Source organism: Ovis canadensis, chromosome 2 (assembly GCF_042477335.2).
Source record: "Ovis canadensis isolate MfBH-ARS-UI-01 breed Bighorn chromosome 2, ARS-UI_OviCan_v2, whole genome shotgun sequence".
Taxonomy (NCBI): domain Eukaryota; kingdom Metazoa; phylum Chordata; class Mammalia; order Artiodactyla; family Bovidae; genus Ovis; species Ovis canadensis.
The window spans coordinates 226,082,475-226,098,608 of NC_091246.1; the positions used below are offsets into that span (position 1 = coordinate 226,082,475).

A 16,134-nucleotide genomic window follows, 5' to 3' on the forward strand; every position below is an offset into this window, starting at 1 on the left:
AGGCAAGAATACTGGAGTGTTCCTTCTCCAGGGGATCTTCTTGACTCAAGGATTGAACCTGGGTCTCCTGCATTGCAGGGGACTCTTTACTGACTGAGCCACCAGGGAAGCCCTGTCTTTTAGTTTAAATGCCTGTTATTCAGTCAGATAGTTAAAGCTCACTAAATCATCATGAAATGTTTATTTCAATTACAGTTAACCCTTACCTTAGTTCTTTCTATAAATTGTTTAGTATTTTCTACCTTCTCTTAACAAAAGGATAAACTTGTTGAAACTTGTGATGAAAAATTTTAGAGTTCAACTTCAAGATGTACAAGGAATACAAGGGTTTAATTTTTTTGTTTGTTTGTTTTTTGGCCTGTACCATCCCTCTGGCTTGTGGGATCTTGGTTCTCTGACCAGGGATTGGAACCTGGGCCATGGCAGTGAAAGCCCAAATCCTAACCACTAGTCCACCAGGGAACTCCCTAAGGAATATATGGTTTTAAAAATTCCTCGGGGAATTCTTGGATAAAATCTGAAAGAGTATATTGTGGAAAAACCGTGGAAAGATAATTAGCAGGAAGGTAACATCAGATTTGTCTTTAAGGTTACCGTAGTGTCAGTGTGCAGTTTGAATAAGTAAGATTTTAGACTGAAATCTGGAAGTCAGTGAGAAAACTAGAGACCAGGCTAGACACCATGAGAGCTTTATGGTGGTTGTGATGGGGGAGAGGGTTTAGAGAGAGATTAACAGTGGTAGGGGCTTCCCTGGTGGCTCAGCTGTTAAAGAATCCGCCTGCAGTGTGGGAGACCTGGGTTCGATCCCTGGGTTGGGAAGATCCCCTGGAGAAGGGAATGGCTACCCACTCCAGTATTCTGGCCTGGAGAATTCCATGGACTGTGTAGTCCACGGGGTTGCAAAGAGTCAGACACAACTGAGCGACTTTCACTTTAACAGTGGTGAAGGTGAAGTCGCTCAGTCGTGTCCGACTCTTTGCGACCCAATGGACTGAAGCCCAATCTGGTAGCAAAGTAAATGTCAGGAGAGTGGGACAAGGAGCAGTCTAGAATGATCCTAGGTTTCTGAATTTAGTGTTCAAATGGGTGGTGCTGCAGGATGAGGCAGAAGGAGGAGGGGCAGCTTTGAGGAGAAAGGTAAAGAAGTTACACTTTGGACATGGTGAGTTGAAGCTCCTTCAGCCTGAGTGGTTGTTCTGTAGGTCTGAGTGATGGAAGAAAATTGGAGAATGTAGGACGTGGTTGAGGTCATGGGATGAAAGAGGCTGCTCTGGGAGAATCTGTGTTAATAGTTGGATCTGCCATTTATTGAGCACTTATTGTGTACCTCCTTTTGGAGAAAGAAGACTGCATGTGGAGGACACTGACTTTGAGGGAGTAGATAGGGGAAAAGGGATGGAAGAAGGGAGGCAGAATATTTAAAGTCAAATCCAAAAATGAGTACGTAAATGAAAAGTCACTTTTTCACTGACAAAAGTTTTTCACTGAAAAATTGTTAGTCGCTCAGACGTGTCGGACTCTTTGTGACACCATGGTCTGTAGCCTGCCAGGCTCCTCTGGCCATGGAATTCACTAGGCAAGAGTACTGGAGTGGATAGCCATTCCCTTCTCCAGAGGATCTTCCCCACCCAGGGATCGAATCGGGGTCTTCTGCATTGCAGGGAACCTTTAACCACAGGATCTGGTACTTATAATGTGAAGTTGAGTTTAGCTTTCCTGTTAGATTCCTTCATCCTATGACCTTGGAATTGTCTAGTCATAGACTTTCTGGACTTGAGCATGAAATCAGATGCTTTGATCTGTCAGTGAAATGTGAGAAAACTTTTCTGTAATGCTCTTAACCTCTCACCATCTCTTCTGGCGGAATTGGGAAGCCAGACCTGGTGTTTTGGAATAAATACCGAGAATGCTAATTTCTTTTAGGCCCTGAAATCAAACAGACCTCATCCTTAGGAGCCTCTTGGATATTCTGCACAGGCAATGCCGTTGTAGACCAGAGCTTTCAAGCTTTTTGGTCTCTTACGTGCACTTTTTTATTAAAGATCTTTGGAATCTTCAGTATATTCTTTTTAATGTGGAATATATATCTACTCCACATTAGAAATTGAAGTATTTATTAATTCACTTAGAAATAATAAACTCATTAAAAATAAACATAAGTAGCAGTTTTAAACATGAAAAATGCTATTGTTCAAGAATGTTAGAAGAGTGGCATTATTTTTGAGAATCTTCTTAATGTCTGGTTTAATTGGAGACAGCTGGATTTTCCTATTTTTTTCTATTGTTTCAGTTGGTTCAGTGTACTGTTTGGTTGAATTATGTGGATTATCTAGCCTCATATAGAGAATTAGTTGGAAGAGGGAGGAGTGTTTCTGTAGCCTTTTCAGATAGTGGGTATTCTTTGCTGCTGCTGCTGCTGCTAAGTCGCTTCAGTCATGTCCGACTCTGTGTGACCCCATAGACGGAAGCCCACCAGGCTCCCCTGTCCCTGGGATTCTCCAGGCAAGAACACTGGAGTGGGTTGCCAGTGCCTTCTCTGATTCTTTGGTACTACACAGATGTTAACAAGGGGTGGTGTTATGAAGGTTAGCTGCTGTGGAATCTGAAATGTTATCAGGGAGCTTTTCGTACTTTGTTACATTAGAATCCATTGGTCTATCTCTGACCAGATCTTTTACCCATGTCTGATTTTTTGACATTGTATGATAGATAATTTGGAAAATACTGGTTCATTGAGTTGTTGCCACATTCTATTTGACAGTATAAAAAAATAATATCACCACAGTCATCAGAAAACTGGTTAAGTATGGCGAAGCTGTCAAGCTCATGGTGGCGGATACAATTTTGCCCAAATTCTCATTTTCTCTTGGAAGCTCAAATTTTATCATTGGCAACAAACGCCATCAGTTGTTTCCCTTGAAGTGACAGGCTTCCTCTGTTTCATTTTCTAGGGAACGCCTGCCAAGTATCAAAGTCTGAATAACCATCACTTGTGTATCCTTCATTCTTTCAAGTAAACATGATGTTCCACAGAAAAATTTTGCAATTCAAACAAGTGCTTTACTTACAGACAACCGTTGTCTTCTGTTTTATATGTACTTATTTTATCACACAGAATGTTAAAAAGATGTACTTGAGGATTGGGATTTCATTTTTTACTGTGTCATCAAGGACATTCTTAAGTAAACCTGGGACTTCTTCCTTTGCTGTGCAGTGAAGAAGTGTGTGGTGGGTGAAAAATCTCACATGGTACCTTTGGCTTGAATCCTACTTGGGAAACAGCAGTTTGACCCACCATTGCTCTTGCGCCATCAGTTGAAAGGCTGGCACAGTTAAAAAGGCAAATCATATCTTAGTTTTGTTATGGAAATAGTTTGACCTAGTGGAACCCCTGAAAGGGCCCACACTTTAAGGACCACTGCCTTCAAGCTCACCCAAGGTTTCTTTCTGAAGCTGCTGAAGGTCAGGGCTTCAGGAGAGCTAGTCACTTAATTATGTTAGGATGTACTTAATCGCTCAGTCATGTCCGACTCTTTGCGATGCCATGGACTGTAGCCTGCCAGGCTCCTCTGTCCATGGGATTCTCCAGGCAAGAACACTGGAGTGGCTTGCTATTCCCTTCTCCAGAGGATCTTCCCAATCCAGGGATTGAACCCAGGTCTCCTGCATTGCAGGCAGATTCTTTACCGTCTGAGCCACCAGCTGCTGCTGCTGCTGCTGCTGCTGCTGCTGCTGCTGCTGCTGCTGCTGCTGCTGCTGCTGCTCAGTCGCTTCAGTTGTGTCTGACTCTGTGCGACTCCATAGATCGCAACCCACCAGGCTCCCCCATCCCACCAGGGAAACCCCTAGTTACGTTAAGCCTTCAACTGTTTCCACTTTTCAGTAATTTGCAGATGGACCTCCTTTAGCTTTAGCTGCTATAAGCTGTTTCTACCCCCTGAGGTTGGCTAACTACTTTTGCAATAACTGTGTTCTATAAGAGCTGCCCCTCTCAACTTCTATTGGCCCTCCCTTCTCATTAGGTTGGCGTGTTGACCTTTCTTTCTCAATAGTCTTTACAGAAGTTCCATGCTCCTGCAACTTTCTTTAGGGAGACAGAGTTTGGGATTTATCTCTTAAGAGAAAATGTGTCTGATTCCTACACTCCTCATTCTGTTTGATTCCAGCCAAGTCACTTCTATCTTCTTACATAACTATTGGGCAACTAAAGTGATCTCATCAGAGATCTTGTGACTCTAGACTCTGAACTGTTTCTGATGTCCTGAGTTCCCCTGGTGACTGAGGGAAACTCTCAGAAGAGGAAAAGGAAACTGCAGATCCCAAGAGCCACACACTCCTGTAATATAGGAGAGTGATATAGTCAGTGTGTAATGAATAATTACTTTCTGTAGAAATAGATACCTTGTCCAAGTTGGTTTGGTCTGGCCTGGCCTCTGGAGACCTGGTGGTTTGAGACAACAGTCATAGTATTTCTAGCATAGGCTGCTCATCATTCACTCTCACTTAAGGAAGAAACTCGAGGCAAAACGCCCCATAAAAAGTGGAAGGCAGAATGAGATAGACCGCTTCTGAATGTTGTCTAAAGATGGCGGGGCAGAAGGTTGAGATTCCTGAGACTGGTTGCTTTAGAAGAAGAGAAGTTGGATCCAGGGAAGGCAGGCAGGACACTACTAAACAGACTTGCGTTTGGTGAGGCAGGTGAGGGACTAGGAACTGGACAGAGCTAGCCAAGCAAATAGAAAGAGATGTTTGAGGCCATTTTGTTTATCTTTAGAATGCTCTGCAGTTCTTTACTTTTCTTATCCCCTCAGGAAAAAAAAAAAATTATTTCATTTTTAACAGCTTTGTGGAGGTATAACTGACCTAGAAAATATTCATTACCCTCAAGTCAATTATTTTTTAAACTTTATTCCAGGAACCCTTAACATCTCATGAGCCTGTATAGTTGGCTAGACTCTTGAAGAGATGAAATTACTGTTTCAGCTACAGAACGCACCCCAGAGGTCAACAGGAGAGATCCCTGAACTTGTCTCACTTAGTCCGTGGAAAGCAGACCACATCCGGGGCAGCTTGAGAATTGGTGAGGGAACAGTACATGTGAAATCTGCTTCTCACATGATCTCTGAGCATTCAGAATTGGTTGATGAGGAGGAAGGTGTTGGCTGTTTTCTCTGCCACACCCAGGCTTGCCTTATTCCTAGGCACACGGTGTCAGGTGATGGAATGAAGCCACTCATGTAAACTTGTGGACGATGAGGCAGAAAGGTGTGAATTTTTCTTTGGAGAAAGAGGAACGAGCTCTTTGAGTGAGAGAATGGGAGCATGTGAACAGATTTCACCCTGTGGCAATTTAACATCCTAGTCCTTGATGAAACCAGCTCATCAAGGCATGAGGACAGCAGGAAGTCCATGGAGAACACCCTCAAAATCTAGTGTTCTTCTCCCAGGGCCCTGAATGATGACTGAGACTGGTTGCCCAAGAAGTGCTAAAGTAGGGCTCTTGCTTGCCAGGGTACCACTGTAGCCTTGTGTCTGTCCTGGGACTGGAACATTCCCAGCTGTCTCTCTCCCCTTCAGGCTGACGGACTTCAAGGATGCAGCTGCTACTGCTGGAGGCACCTGGCACCTCACCTGAGCCGGGCCATGAGGCCATGTGGCCATGATGTGGGCTCCTCATGGCCTCAGCAAGAACAGAGCACTACGATATCAGCCTCCGCCGGGGACACAGCTTGAAGCAGAGTGGGCCCGCAGGCACAGCGCCTACCCCGTCACCTGAGAAACCCTCCGAGGGCAAAGTCTGGGCTCAGGCTCATCAGCAGGTGAAGCCAATCTGGCGGCTGGAGAAGAAACACGTGGGGACACTTTCAGCAGGGTTGGGCCCGGGCCTCTTGGGTGCACCCCCGCAGCCAGCGTACTTCTTTTGCCCCAGCTCTCTATGTAGCTCCGGGACCGCGGCTGTCACTGCGGGCCACAGCAACTGCTGTTACCTGCACTCCCTCCCAGACCTGTTCAGCAGCACCCTGCTGTACCGCCGCTCCAACTATAGGCACAAAGCATACCAGCAGCTGGAGTCTTTCTGCTTGCGTTCAGGCCCGTCAGAAAAAAGACCTTTCTCTTTCCCTCAAAAGAGGCTCCCCGTCAGACTCGCTGCCAACAAGGCCACATCTTCCAAGCTCATCCCCATGGCGTCCTCATCCATGGAACCATACTCCTCACTGGGAGCGGCCGGGGAAAGTCTTTCAGGGAGGAGCCTGGCCTCTGCCATCTCAGGGAAGACCCCATCTCCACTCTCCTCTTCTTCATCTTCCTACAAACCCATGCTGAACAACAACTCCTTCATGCGGCCAAATAGCACTAAAGTGCCTTTATCGCAGGCCACAGAGGGCCTGAAGCCAGTATCCTCACCCAAGGTCCAGCTCATCTCCTGGCATCACTCAGGGGGCACTGGAGACTGTGCGTCCCAGCCTGTTGAGCACAAGGCGCCCAAGAGCAGTGGCCCTGCCCTAGACGACACCCCTGCCCACAGCACGCTGTCTACCCCCAGCTCCTTGGACACCTCCACCACCAGTGTTGCCTCTTCCCTCTACAACCGGAGTAACTTAGTCACCAGGACTGAGTCACATCCCTACGGCCTGGATGGTGACCCTGTTTCCCAGACTCTGACTAAGGAGGTTCGGTTCACTGAGGCTGTGAGGAAGCTGACTGCAAGAGGCCTTGAGAAGAAACCAAGGCAAGGCTACCATTTTGAACAGACTTACTTCATGAACCCCAGCTTGCAGTGGGATCTCCTCAACCAGAACAGGCGGTGGAAACCTCCTGTGGCCGGCCAGCAGGTCCCTCAGGAGGACACTGGAGCAGACAACAGGGTCCTCCCTGCAGTCTCAGACCCTGGGGGCTTGGACAGTGCAGTCTTCTGTACCAAACGCATCAGCATTCACCTCCTTGCCTCACATACCAACGGGCTCAGCTATAGCCCTGCCTGTGGATCTGCGATCGATTCCTCACTTCTTGGAGAAGGCAAGACTCCAGTTCTGCCTTCTCCACCTCAGCCCCTTGGTGTAGCAGAGGTAGCCACCCGCCTCTCTTCCATCCATCTGGGCAAACTTGGGAGAGAAGGGCCTAAGGAAGCCAGGGAGCTGAACTCACCTCCTAGGACTGTTGGGTAAGTGAAGAAAGTGTTTGGTCCATTTAAAGTAGTAGAATGTATACACACCTGGTGACACTGACCCTGTGTCTCTGAAGGTTGGTTTTTATTTTTTAAGTGCCCTGGAATGTTGGTTTTCACTTTAGGGCAGAGGTTGACAAGCTGCACCTTTCAGGGCAAATCCTGCCCTCTGCCTGCTTTTGTAAATAAGGCTTTATTGAAGTGCAGCCTTATTCGTTTACTACTGTCTATGGCTGCTCTCTTATTTTAATGATAGGGTTGCATAGTTGCGACAGACTGAATGACCCACAAAACTGAAAATATTTACTCTCTGGTCCTTTAGAGGAAGAGCTTGCTAAGCCCTGCTTTAGGTTATAACCAGGGAAAAATAAGAATTTCAAACATCATGTGTTGGGGACTGTGATTTCTCTGCTTAATTCCAAACCAAATCAGGTTCTCAGTCATTCCTGGTATGACAGCTGTTTCAGAATTAGGACACACACTTAATTGGCCTCTTGTGCCTTGTTATTTCTCTGGAACCATGGTCCACCAAGGCCTTTTCTGAGTTCCTAGAGAGAGGTCTAGGGACCTTTGATGTCTGTTACTACCCATTGACTGATGGTGTTTTATATTCAGAACTTTGTATTTATATGCTATGAGGTACTTCAAGGAAAATGGAAGGCAGAGTACCTCTTTGCGGAGCTGGAGATGTGGGGTTGAGGAACTGTGGCCAGGCCGAAGTTCTTGAGAGCAAGAGGAGTGGGTTGTAAGGCCCAGGCAAGGGCCAGCAGACTGGTGACTAGGGAAGAGACGAACACTGGGAAATGATGAAGGAAGGAGAATCCAGCGTGACCTCTCTTACGGAGCTGGCTGAGCTGGGGGCATGATTCTTTCTTACAGTTCAGCTACTGACCTCCAGCTAGACCCAGTTGAAACGGAAGATCTGGAAGAAGAACTACTAGATGGTTTGGAAGACTGCTGCAGCCAGGATGAGAACGAAGAGGAGGAGGGTGAGTAGAGGACTCTCTTGCCTCCAATAGCACCCCACTCCAGTACTCCTGCCTGGAAAATCCCATGGACAGAGGAGCCTGGAAGGCTGCAGTCCATGGGGTCACTGAGGGTCAGATACGACTGAGTGACTTCACTTTCACTTTTCACTTTCATGCATTGGAGAAGGAAATGGCAACCCACTCCAGTGTTCTTGCCTGGAGAATCCCAGGGACGGGGGAGCAGCAGCAGCTCTGGAAGGGGGGCTAACGATTATATACCAGCTCCTCGACTCACTTTGTCACCTGCGTTTATCATTCACCTTAGAGGTCTGAGGGTGGGAGTGGCTTTGAGGGGGCTTGTTCTCTAGTCCTCTGTCCCCCGAGTCTTGCCTTCTCCCTGCAGCTGTTGAGCTCAGGGGAGGCGGTGCAAGGCAGTAATGGGTGCTTGTGGCTCTTCGAGAAAGCTGAGCCAGGATGTCCGAGGAAGAGCCACCTGGGCTTGGTGACTGAGTGGCAGCCTCTCCCACCTGGGCCATCTCTGTTCTTCCCCCTAGGAGACTCAGAGTGCTCCTCGTGCAGTGCTGTCTCCCCCAGCGAGTCAGTAGCAGTGATCTCTCGGTGAGTCCTGACTGTGTAGGTTGTTGGCAGACACTCATTTACCATCTCTTGAGGATTATAAAGGGATGAATCACCCAAGTTATTAATTAATGGCCCTGTTAACCCTAACTCACTTTGGCCAAATTTTTACAGTAAGGACTTTAGTTTTCAAACAGGAATCAGTGGGAGGCAACAGAAGTGTATTTTATCAGCTGAGCTTAAAATCAGTACTGTGCTTCTTGCGCTGCAATTTAGTCTTTAGGCTCCAAGAAATTGTTCAAGTAAAAAGCAAATAATCTCAAGAAGTAGTTAGAAAATTAATAACTGATTTCACAAAGAGACAATGTTTGAGGTAGATTCTTAGTTAGGCTGCACACGTGAGGATATTTGCCACCTTGCATTTTAAATGTGTCCCCAAGTCAGAAACAGTTCTGAGATAGATAATATCACTAATTGGAGCTCTTTTTCAGTGCTCTTTTGCTCCCTTTGGAAGTTGGTTTTATAAGACTAAAGTTGACCTTAGTAATAAATTAAATTTAAAATTCTCTAGCTATAATCTAGAGTATTTTATTGACTGCCCTTCATGGAATCTGAGTGATACCCATCTCTACCTAGGAAACTGAGAAGCCCATCTCTTAATGTAGACCTTTCTTTTGTAGAACAGATAATTGTAGAATGGTGCATAACTGAGATGTGGAATCGGGGGAGGAAGGAACACAGGACTAAGAGGAAATTACTGTAAATGAGGACATGTCTTTATGCTAAAGAGTTTTAGAACTTGCTTACAGATCATATAGACCACCTCCCTGGGTAGAAAGTTAACATTCTTCAGTATAATCTTCCTTGTTCCCTTCATCACTTCCAACCTTGTCTCAATATGAGGCTCTTATCTTCATTAATTATTTTTAGGTATTAAAAAGAACCCTCACAAAGTATCAACCATTAAAGTTTTTTTCTTTTGAAAAATAACTTCTACTGAAAGTGTTAAAAAAACAAAGTTCCTATTCTAATTTTAATTCTAATCTGGCTATACATGTCAAGGCTTGCCTAGCATGTGGAGCAGCCAAACTCTGATTGCTTTCCTTTGTGTTGGCTCTGCCTTAGATGAAGCTAAGAGGAAGAGTTATTCTCATCTAAGATTAGTATGGACGAGGCAGGCTGCATCTCTGACTGTGATGGTGGCTGCACCTGTCCCAGTTTTAGAGTTCCAAACCAGCAAGGTAGAGAGAGTTGTTTAGAAAATGGAGAGACAGAATAGGGACTTTCTGTGAAGGTTGGTAGAAATCCTGTCATAGGTATCCTGAATCTGGTGCATAAATTCTGTTACTTTAAGCCTAACCCATTGCTCTTTCAGATAAGCAAATCTACTTCTGGCCATATATATTAGATGCTGACCAAGGACTTCCACTTGCTCAAAGAGAAACACATTTAACATTTAATTGACTTGGAGCCTCTTTTCCACACTTCTAGGTTTGTCTTCAGGCCTAGTTCAAGACAGCTGCACAGCCCTTTGTTTAACCTTTCTGATTTTTAAGATAAAATTCACAAAAGGTGTTTGTTAATTCTATGTTCATTAATTAATTTCTACAGAATGTACAGTCTATATGAGGCTTAAAACATGAGGTCAAGCAAATGGAGGTTGAAGAATTTTAAACCATTTTGCATTTTAACTAAAATCAGGCATCTTTTTGGATTGCTGAAGTCTTATTTTTCCCCAATTATGAAAGATTTATTTATTTATTATAGAAAATTTTGCAGTCACAGAAAAATAATTGAAAACACTACCTGTTTCCTCTGTCCAGCAATAGTATATTACTTTTCCTGTTGAATATTCTTTTTCTAAGAATCATGTGAATTTAGAGATAGCATTGGTCAAGTTCAGCCTCTGTTTTTTCAGATATGAAAATTGAGGAACAGAGAAATTAAGTAACTATTTGCAAGGTCAAGGTTTTTAGCACTGCTAGACCAAAAGTCATGCCTTTTGAGGTTAAGTTCAGTACTCTTGAGAGGCAGCTAACAAAGATTTTCTTTTTTTTTAATTAAACTTTTGATTTTGAAACATTTATAGATTTTCATGCAGTTTTAAGAAATAATACAGAGATTCCCTGAATTCTTTACCCAGTGTCCCCCATGGTAACATCTTACACAGCCATAGTACAATATAATGTAACCAAGACATTAACTTAGTGAAGATGTGAACATTTCTGTCACTGCAAGAATGCCTCCTGTTGCCCTGAGAGCCGCGCCTACTTTCCTCCTACTCTCATCCCCTTCTTAACCCTTCATAACCAATAGTTTTGTTGTTCAGGAATGTTATTAAATGGAATGATAGCCATATGTAGCCTTTTGGGATTGGCTTTTTTCACTCAGCATATTCTGTACAGATTGATCCAAGTTGTTACACGTATCCATAGTTCATTCCTTTATATTGCTGAGTAGTGGCCCATGATATGGATGGACCACAGTTTGTTTAACCAGCCACCTGCTGAAGAATATTTTGTTTCCAGTTTTTGACTATACAGATAAAGCTGCTCATTGTGTACATATTTTTGAATGAACCTTAAGTCTTTATGTCTCTGAGATAAATGCTGGGTTCTATGGTAATTGAACATTTAATTTTTTAAGAAACTGCCAAAGCTATTTTCCAGAGTGGCTATACCATTTTATATTCCTGCTTGTCTTTGTTTTTAAATATGAACTCATTGTTTTTGATTTTCAACAATCTTAAATTCTAATATTCAGTAAATGGAAAGTCTTTAAAGTAAAAAATTTTGGAAATGAGAAATAGAGTTGAATTAATTGGACTTATTTAATTAATTGGAATTAATATTTAACTCAACCCAATAAAATTCATTAAAAATTTCTCAGGTTTGAAACACTGAGGTGTTTTATGTACAGTACCTATTTCTGTTGTGCTGAAAAATAACAGGTCGAGTATCTCTTTATAAACTGAAAATTAATCTTAAATAATAAATATTTGTGGATCACATCAGCCTGATATAAAGGGTCATAACTATCCTCTCCATTTTCAATGTTATCTGAAGAAATTGTCTGGGTCTGTCAGCTTGTATCCAATAGATAGTCTAGGTCTTCCTATTTTGAGACTCCTTGAGCTAGCCTTGATCAAGACTTTATTGAAATGACAGTAGGGACCCCATGGCCTACTGCTCCAGATTCCCAGACCTGTCTTACTACCACAGTGTTACATAAAAGTCTGATGTTACGAATGTCTGATGTCTCTGTTTTCAAAACAGAGAAGAGCATTAATCATCCATATATCTTCAGATAAATATAAAATGAGTTAGAAGTAGCACTGCTTCTTTTCTTTCTGTTGCTTTTTTCCCTTTTTCTTTTTAAAAACCTCTTTACTTCTTGGTTCTTTCTGTCTTTTCTGCTTTTCATCCTCTTTTTTTTAATCCACATCATTCTTTTTGTCTCCTCACCTATTTCTCTTTGTCTTAGCGTAGCATATTCCTCTACTGACATCCACTTAAACTCCTTACTTGCTCTCAGAGCCACTCTTTTCAGGGACCTCCCCAGCCTGTAGCTCGTCACAGGAAATTTTAGTTGTATCATAGAATGCAGTATTGGAAAACTTTGTCTTTAGGTGACATTTATGGTGTGATTGTGTATAGGTTAGCCTTAGCATGGATTAATATTTGCAAAGTAATTATTGAGCACTTGTCTCTGTAGAATCGCAGTGTAGAAGATAGCACCCTGAAAGAAACGATGTGTAAGAGTAACAGCACTCAAGGTTGTGGCTTTGCCTTTCTCTACCACATGGCTGTTTTTCTTCTTAGGAACTGCATGGAGTTTCTGACCAAACCCCTTTCCAATGAGAAAGTTGTTCGACCAGCCCTCATCTACAGTCTCTTTCCCAACGTGCCCCCTACCATCTATTTTGGCACTCCAGATGAGAGAGGTAAGCCTGGCCGTGCATCTACCTGGAACAGCCCCCGGGAAAAGGATGCTAGTGGAGCTGGCAGTAGGGTGGAAGGGCCTTTCCAGAATGGCTGTGTTGGTGCTTGGTCACCCACCTGGTCCACCAGGCTGATGAGGGGATCTTTATCTGGTCCATCCTTTAGCTGACCCTCTCGGCCCCGTAACCTCATGCTTCACTCTTGACCTTTAACCTTGTATCTCTCCCCTTTTCATCCTCCTCTCCTCTCTGTGTTCCTCATTCCTGTGCAGTCCCCTTTCTTCCCCAAAGTGTGCTCCTTTGAAACTCTGACGTAGAATAAGACTTACTGACTTGCCTACAGGGTATGTTGAGCAACAGTGCCACCTCTTACCTCTACTCACCATGATTCTCCTGCTCTTCTCCACACCCTCCCCACCCCACCCCCCCTACTGCCCCCTGTTTTCCCCAGTGGAGAAACTTCCTTGGGAGCAGAGGAAGCTGCTCCGGTGGAAGATGAGCACAGTGACCCCCAACATTGTCAAGCAGACCATTGGACGTTCCCACTTCAAGATCAGCAAGAGTGAGTCACTTGCCTTACTTCAAGCCTGTCCTCTGCCCCAGCAGATGGGCCCTGGGCAGGAGGGAACCCCTAGATTAGCTCCTGCTGTGTGAGGACCCTGTCCTGAAGTTTCCAACTTCATAAGAGGACATAGGTCTGAAATCCCTCTGCCTGGAGCCTGTTCCTCAAAATTGGAAGACAGAGAGCCATTGTTCTAGTCCTGACCCCAGGGCCTCATGTAAGACAGCTCCATGGCAACTCTTAGAAAACCGGGGCTGGGAGCTATGCCCAGGCTCTGGTGGTATTTCTGGGGCCTCTGAGCCACTCTCTGTCCCAGGGACCGAGCTGCTAGCAAGACTGACTTCCTGATGTGCCTTCTATAGGGAATGATGACTGGCTGGGCTGCTGGGGTCACCACATGAAGTCTCCTAGCTTCCGATCCATTCAGGAGCATCAGAAGGTAGGGGCCTTTTCTGAGCTGCTCTTCCCCTGGACTTGGGCAAGGAAAAGTTGGTAGTAGAAGTAGGGAAGAGAAGGACGACCATAGAGAAGTCAGGAGGGCTCAGAGGGTGGAGAAAGTATGGGAGGTGGGTGTTGTGTGAGCCCCCAGTGGATCGTGCACACCTAGTAGGTCAGCTACAGTATCTTGGACAGATACAGCATCTAAGACACTTTTTCTCTGGTGTATCTTGAGACACAGTGTCTGTTTTCAGTTTATCATTTTTTCTTCTAACCACTGTACATTGCCTCTGTTTGTCCAAGCTGAATATGTGTAAAGAGCTCTCATTTGGAATGAATAGTCAGTCCCTTTTCCCCAGGAAAGCCAGGTGCTTTTCTTTGTCCTAGAGGCATGGAAAAAGACTTAACAGGTTTTTCTTTATTTTTACGGTGAATGTTATGTCTGTCTTAGTTACTCTTTTACATCGTGAACTAAAGGGCACTACGTTGTGTTGTGTTATGTTTGTGTTTTAATCATTTTTTTGGTGGATGCTCAGCGCGGGATACTTAAGGACCTTTAGACTGTGACAGTCAGATGGAACAGGAGCCTAGAATATTGGAATGGTGTAGTGAGTCTTGCTGTCTTCCTTGTGGTCTCACATGGCCCTGTCTCTCCCTGCTCCCACCCTCTGTCCCCTTTGCAGCTAAACCACTTCCCAGGTTCATTCCAGATTGGGCGCAAGGACCGACTGTGGCGGAACCTGTCCCGCATGCAGAGCCGTTTTGGCAAGAAGGAGTTCAGTTTCTTCCCCCAGTCCTTCATCCTGCCCCAGGATGCCAAGCTCTTGCGCAAAGCCTGGGAGAGCAGCAGCCGCCAGAAGTGGATTGTTAAACCAGTGAGTGGTCCTGGTGGGTGGCAGGCAGGGCCTGAGTGGGAGCGCCAGAGTATCGGGCCAGGTAGACAAATCCTCTCCTCTCTTCTCCACTCGACCTCTAGCCAGCGTCTGCTCGAGGAATCGGCATCCAGGTCATTCACAAATGGAGTCAGCTCCCCAAGAGGAGGCCCCTTCTGGTACAGAGGTGAGCCCGTCTCCAGCTGAGACCCCGCTCCCTGCTTCCCACCTCCTCAGCCTCGGAGGGCCCCTTTTCACCACGTTTTTTTGTCCTTTGTCCTCCCAGCCAAAGACCTTCCTCAGCCCACTCTTTAAAGGTCTTCATCCTGGGACCATTAGCTGGCTTTTGCCGTGGCTCAGTCACCTACCAAGCCCTGTCTCATCTGTCCTGTCCCTGAAGCTGGCCTTTCTCTGTGTAGGTATCTCCACAAACCCTACCTCATCAGTGGCAGCAAGTTCGATCTACGGATCTATGTTTACGTCACCTCCTACGATCCTCTACGGATTTACCTCTTTTCAGATGGGCTCGTCCGCTTTGCCAGTTGCAAGTATGTGGTGGTGGTGGGGGCTCACCCTGACAGCCTAGGGAATTTGCTTTCCCTCCAGGGAGGGAAGCTGAAGGACACCAAACAGGAAAATAGCCAATGTTTTGGTAGTTTTTGTTAGCAAAGGAGAAGGTGGAGTGCCTTTGGGAAAACCTTGTCTTCCTTTTCTCCTGTGTGATAGCTTTAATTGTACATCAAACACTTCTGACACCACCTATAACCAGATGGTGGGTTTTTTTCTCCTCACACAAAGCATTTCTATACAAAACCAACTGGCTGTCCTGCAGTTGAACTCAATTCTGACATGTCTATCTGGGGACATCATCAGATCCCATGGGTCAAAGGCTGAGTCTCGCCAACCTGCACCTCCCTCCACCACTTGTGATGCCAGTCACAAGTGCGGGTGGCTGCCTGTGCGTCTCACCAGTGGGCTATAGATCAGAGATTCCCGTGACCCCCCTCCTCAGGGCTGGGGGTATCAGTTTGGTTAATTTTCTAGAGCAGCTCACAGAACTCAAGAAAACACTTTGCTTATACTTATTGATTTATGAAAAGTGGATGTGATAAAGGATACAGAACAGGGGGATGGAAGAGTTGCACGGGGCAAGGTGTGTGAGGAGAGGCACCAAGCTTCCATGCCCTTTCTGGGAGGGCCGCTCTCCCAGCATCTCCACAGGTTCACCTACCTGGAAGCGCTCATATTTGGGGAATTTTTACAGAGGCTTCAGCACTTAGGCTTGATTGATCATTAGCTCCATTTTCAGCCCTTCTCCCTTTTTTAAGATAATGGGAGTTGGGTGGGGGGAGCTGAAAATTCCAAGCATCTAATTATGTCTTGGCCTTTCTAGTGACTGGCTATCATCCAGGAGCCATCAGGAGCTCACCCAGTGTCGCCTCGTTAGAACAAAAGATGCTCCTATTACCCAGGAAATTATAAGGGTTTCAGCAGGAAACCTGTCCCCTGTGTCAGGAACTGGGGTCAAAACACCAAATCTGAGAACAAAGTTGCCCCTTGTACTTGTATCACTTAGAAATCTACAAAGATTTCAGGAGCTCTGTGTCTGGGAG

At 45.2% G+C, this 16,134-nt stretch overlaps 1 protein-coding gene across 7 annotated transcripts in view; it reads left to right on the forward strand.

Annotated features, from left to right (window-relative positions):
* Positions 1-16,134, forward strand: part of TTLL4 (tubulin tyrosine ligase like 4) — a 33,177-nt gene that overhangs the window by 11,024 nt on the left and 6,019 nt on the right. For 3 of the 7 annotated variants that reach the window (XR_011254026.1, XR_011254028.1, XM_069574537.1), the window contains exons 2-10: positions 5,578-7,162; positions 8,045-8,154; positions 8,688-8,751; positions 12,531-12,652; positions 13,101-13,211; positions 13,574-13,650; positions 14,333-14,524; positions 14,626-14,708; positions 14,941-15,069. Coding sequence is in view for 4 of the 7 variants with exons in the window: in XM_069574537.1 (XP_069430638.1) it covers positions 5,676-7,162; positions 8,045-8,154; positions 8,688-8,751; positions 12,531-12,652; positions 13,101-13,211; positions 13,574-13,650; positions 14,333-14,524; positions 14,626-14,708; positions 14,941-15,069 (2,375 nt within the window). In the remaining 3 variants the exon portion in view is untranslated. Of the gene's footprint in view, positions 1-4,915; positions 5,081-5,577; positions 7,163-8,044; positions 8,155-8,687; positions 8,752-12,530; positions 12,653-13,100; positions 13,212-13,573; positions 13,651-14,332; positions 14,525-14,625; positions 14,709-14,940; positions 15,070-16,134 lie in introns of those variants that run through there. The other 4 variants (XR_011254027.1, XM_069574538.1, XM_069574540.1 and 1 more) reach the window with 3 other exon arrangements.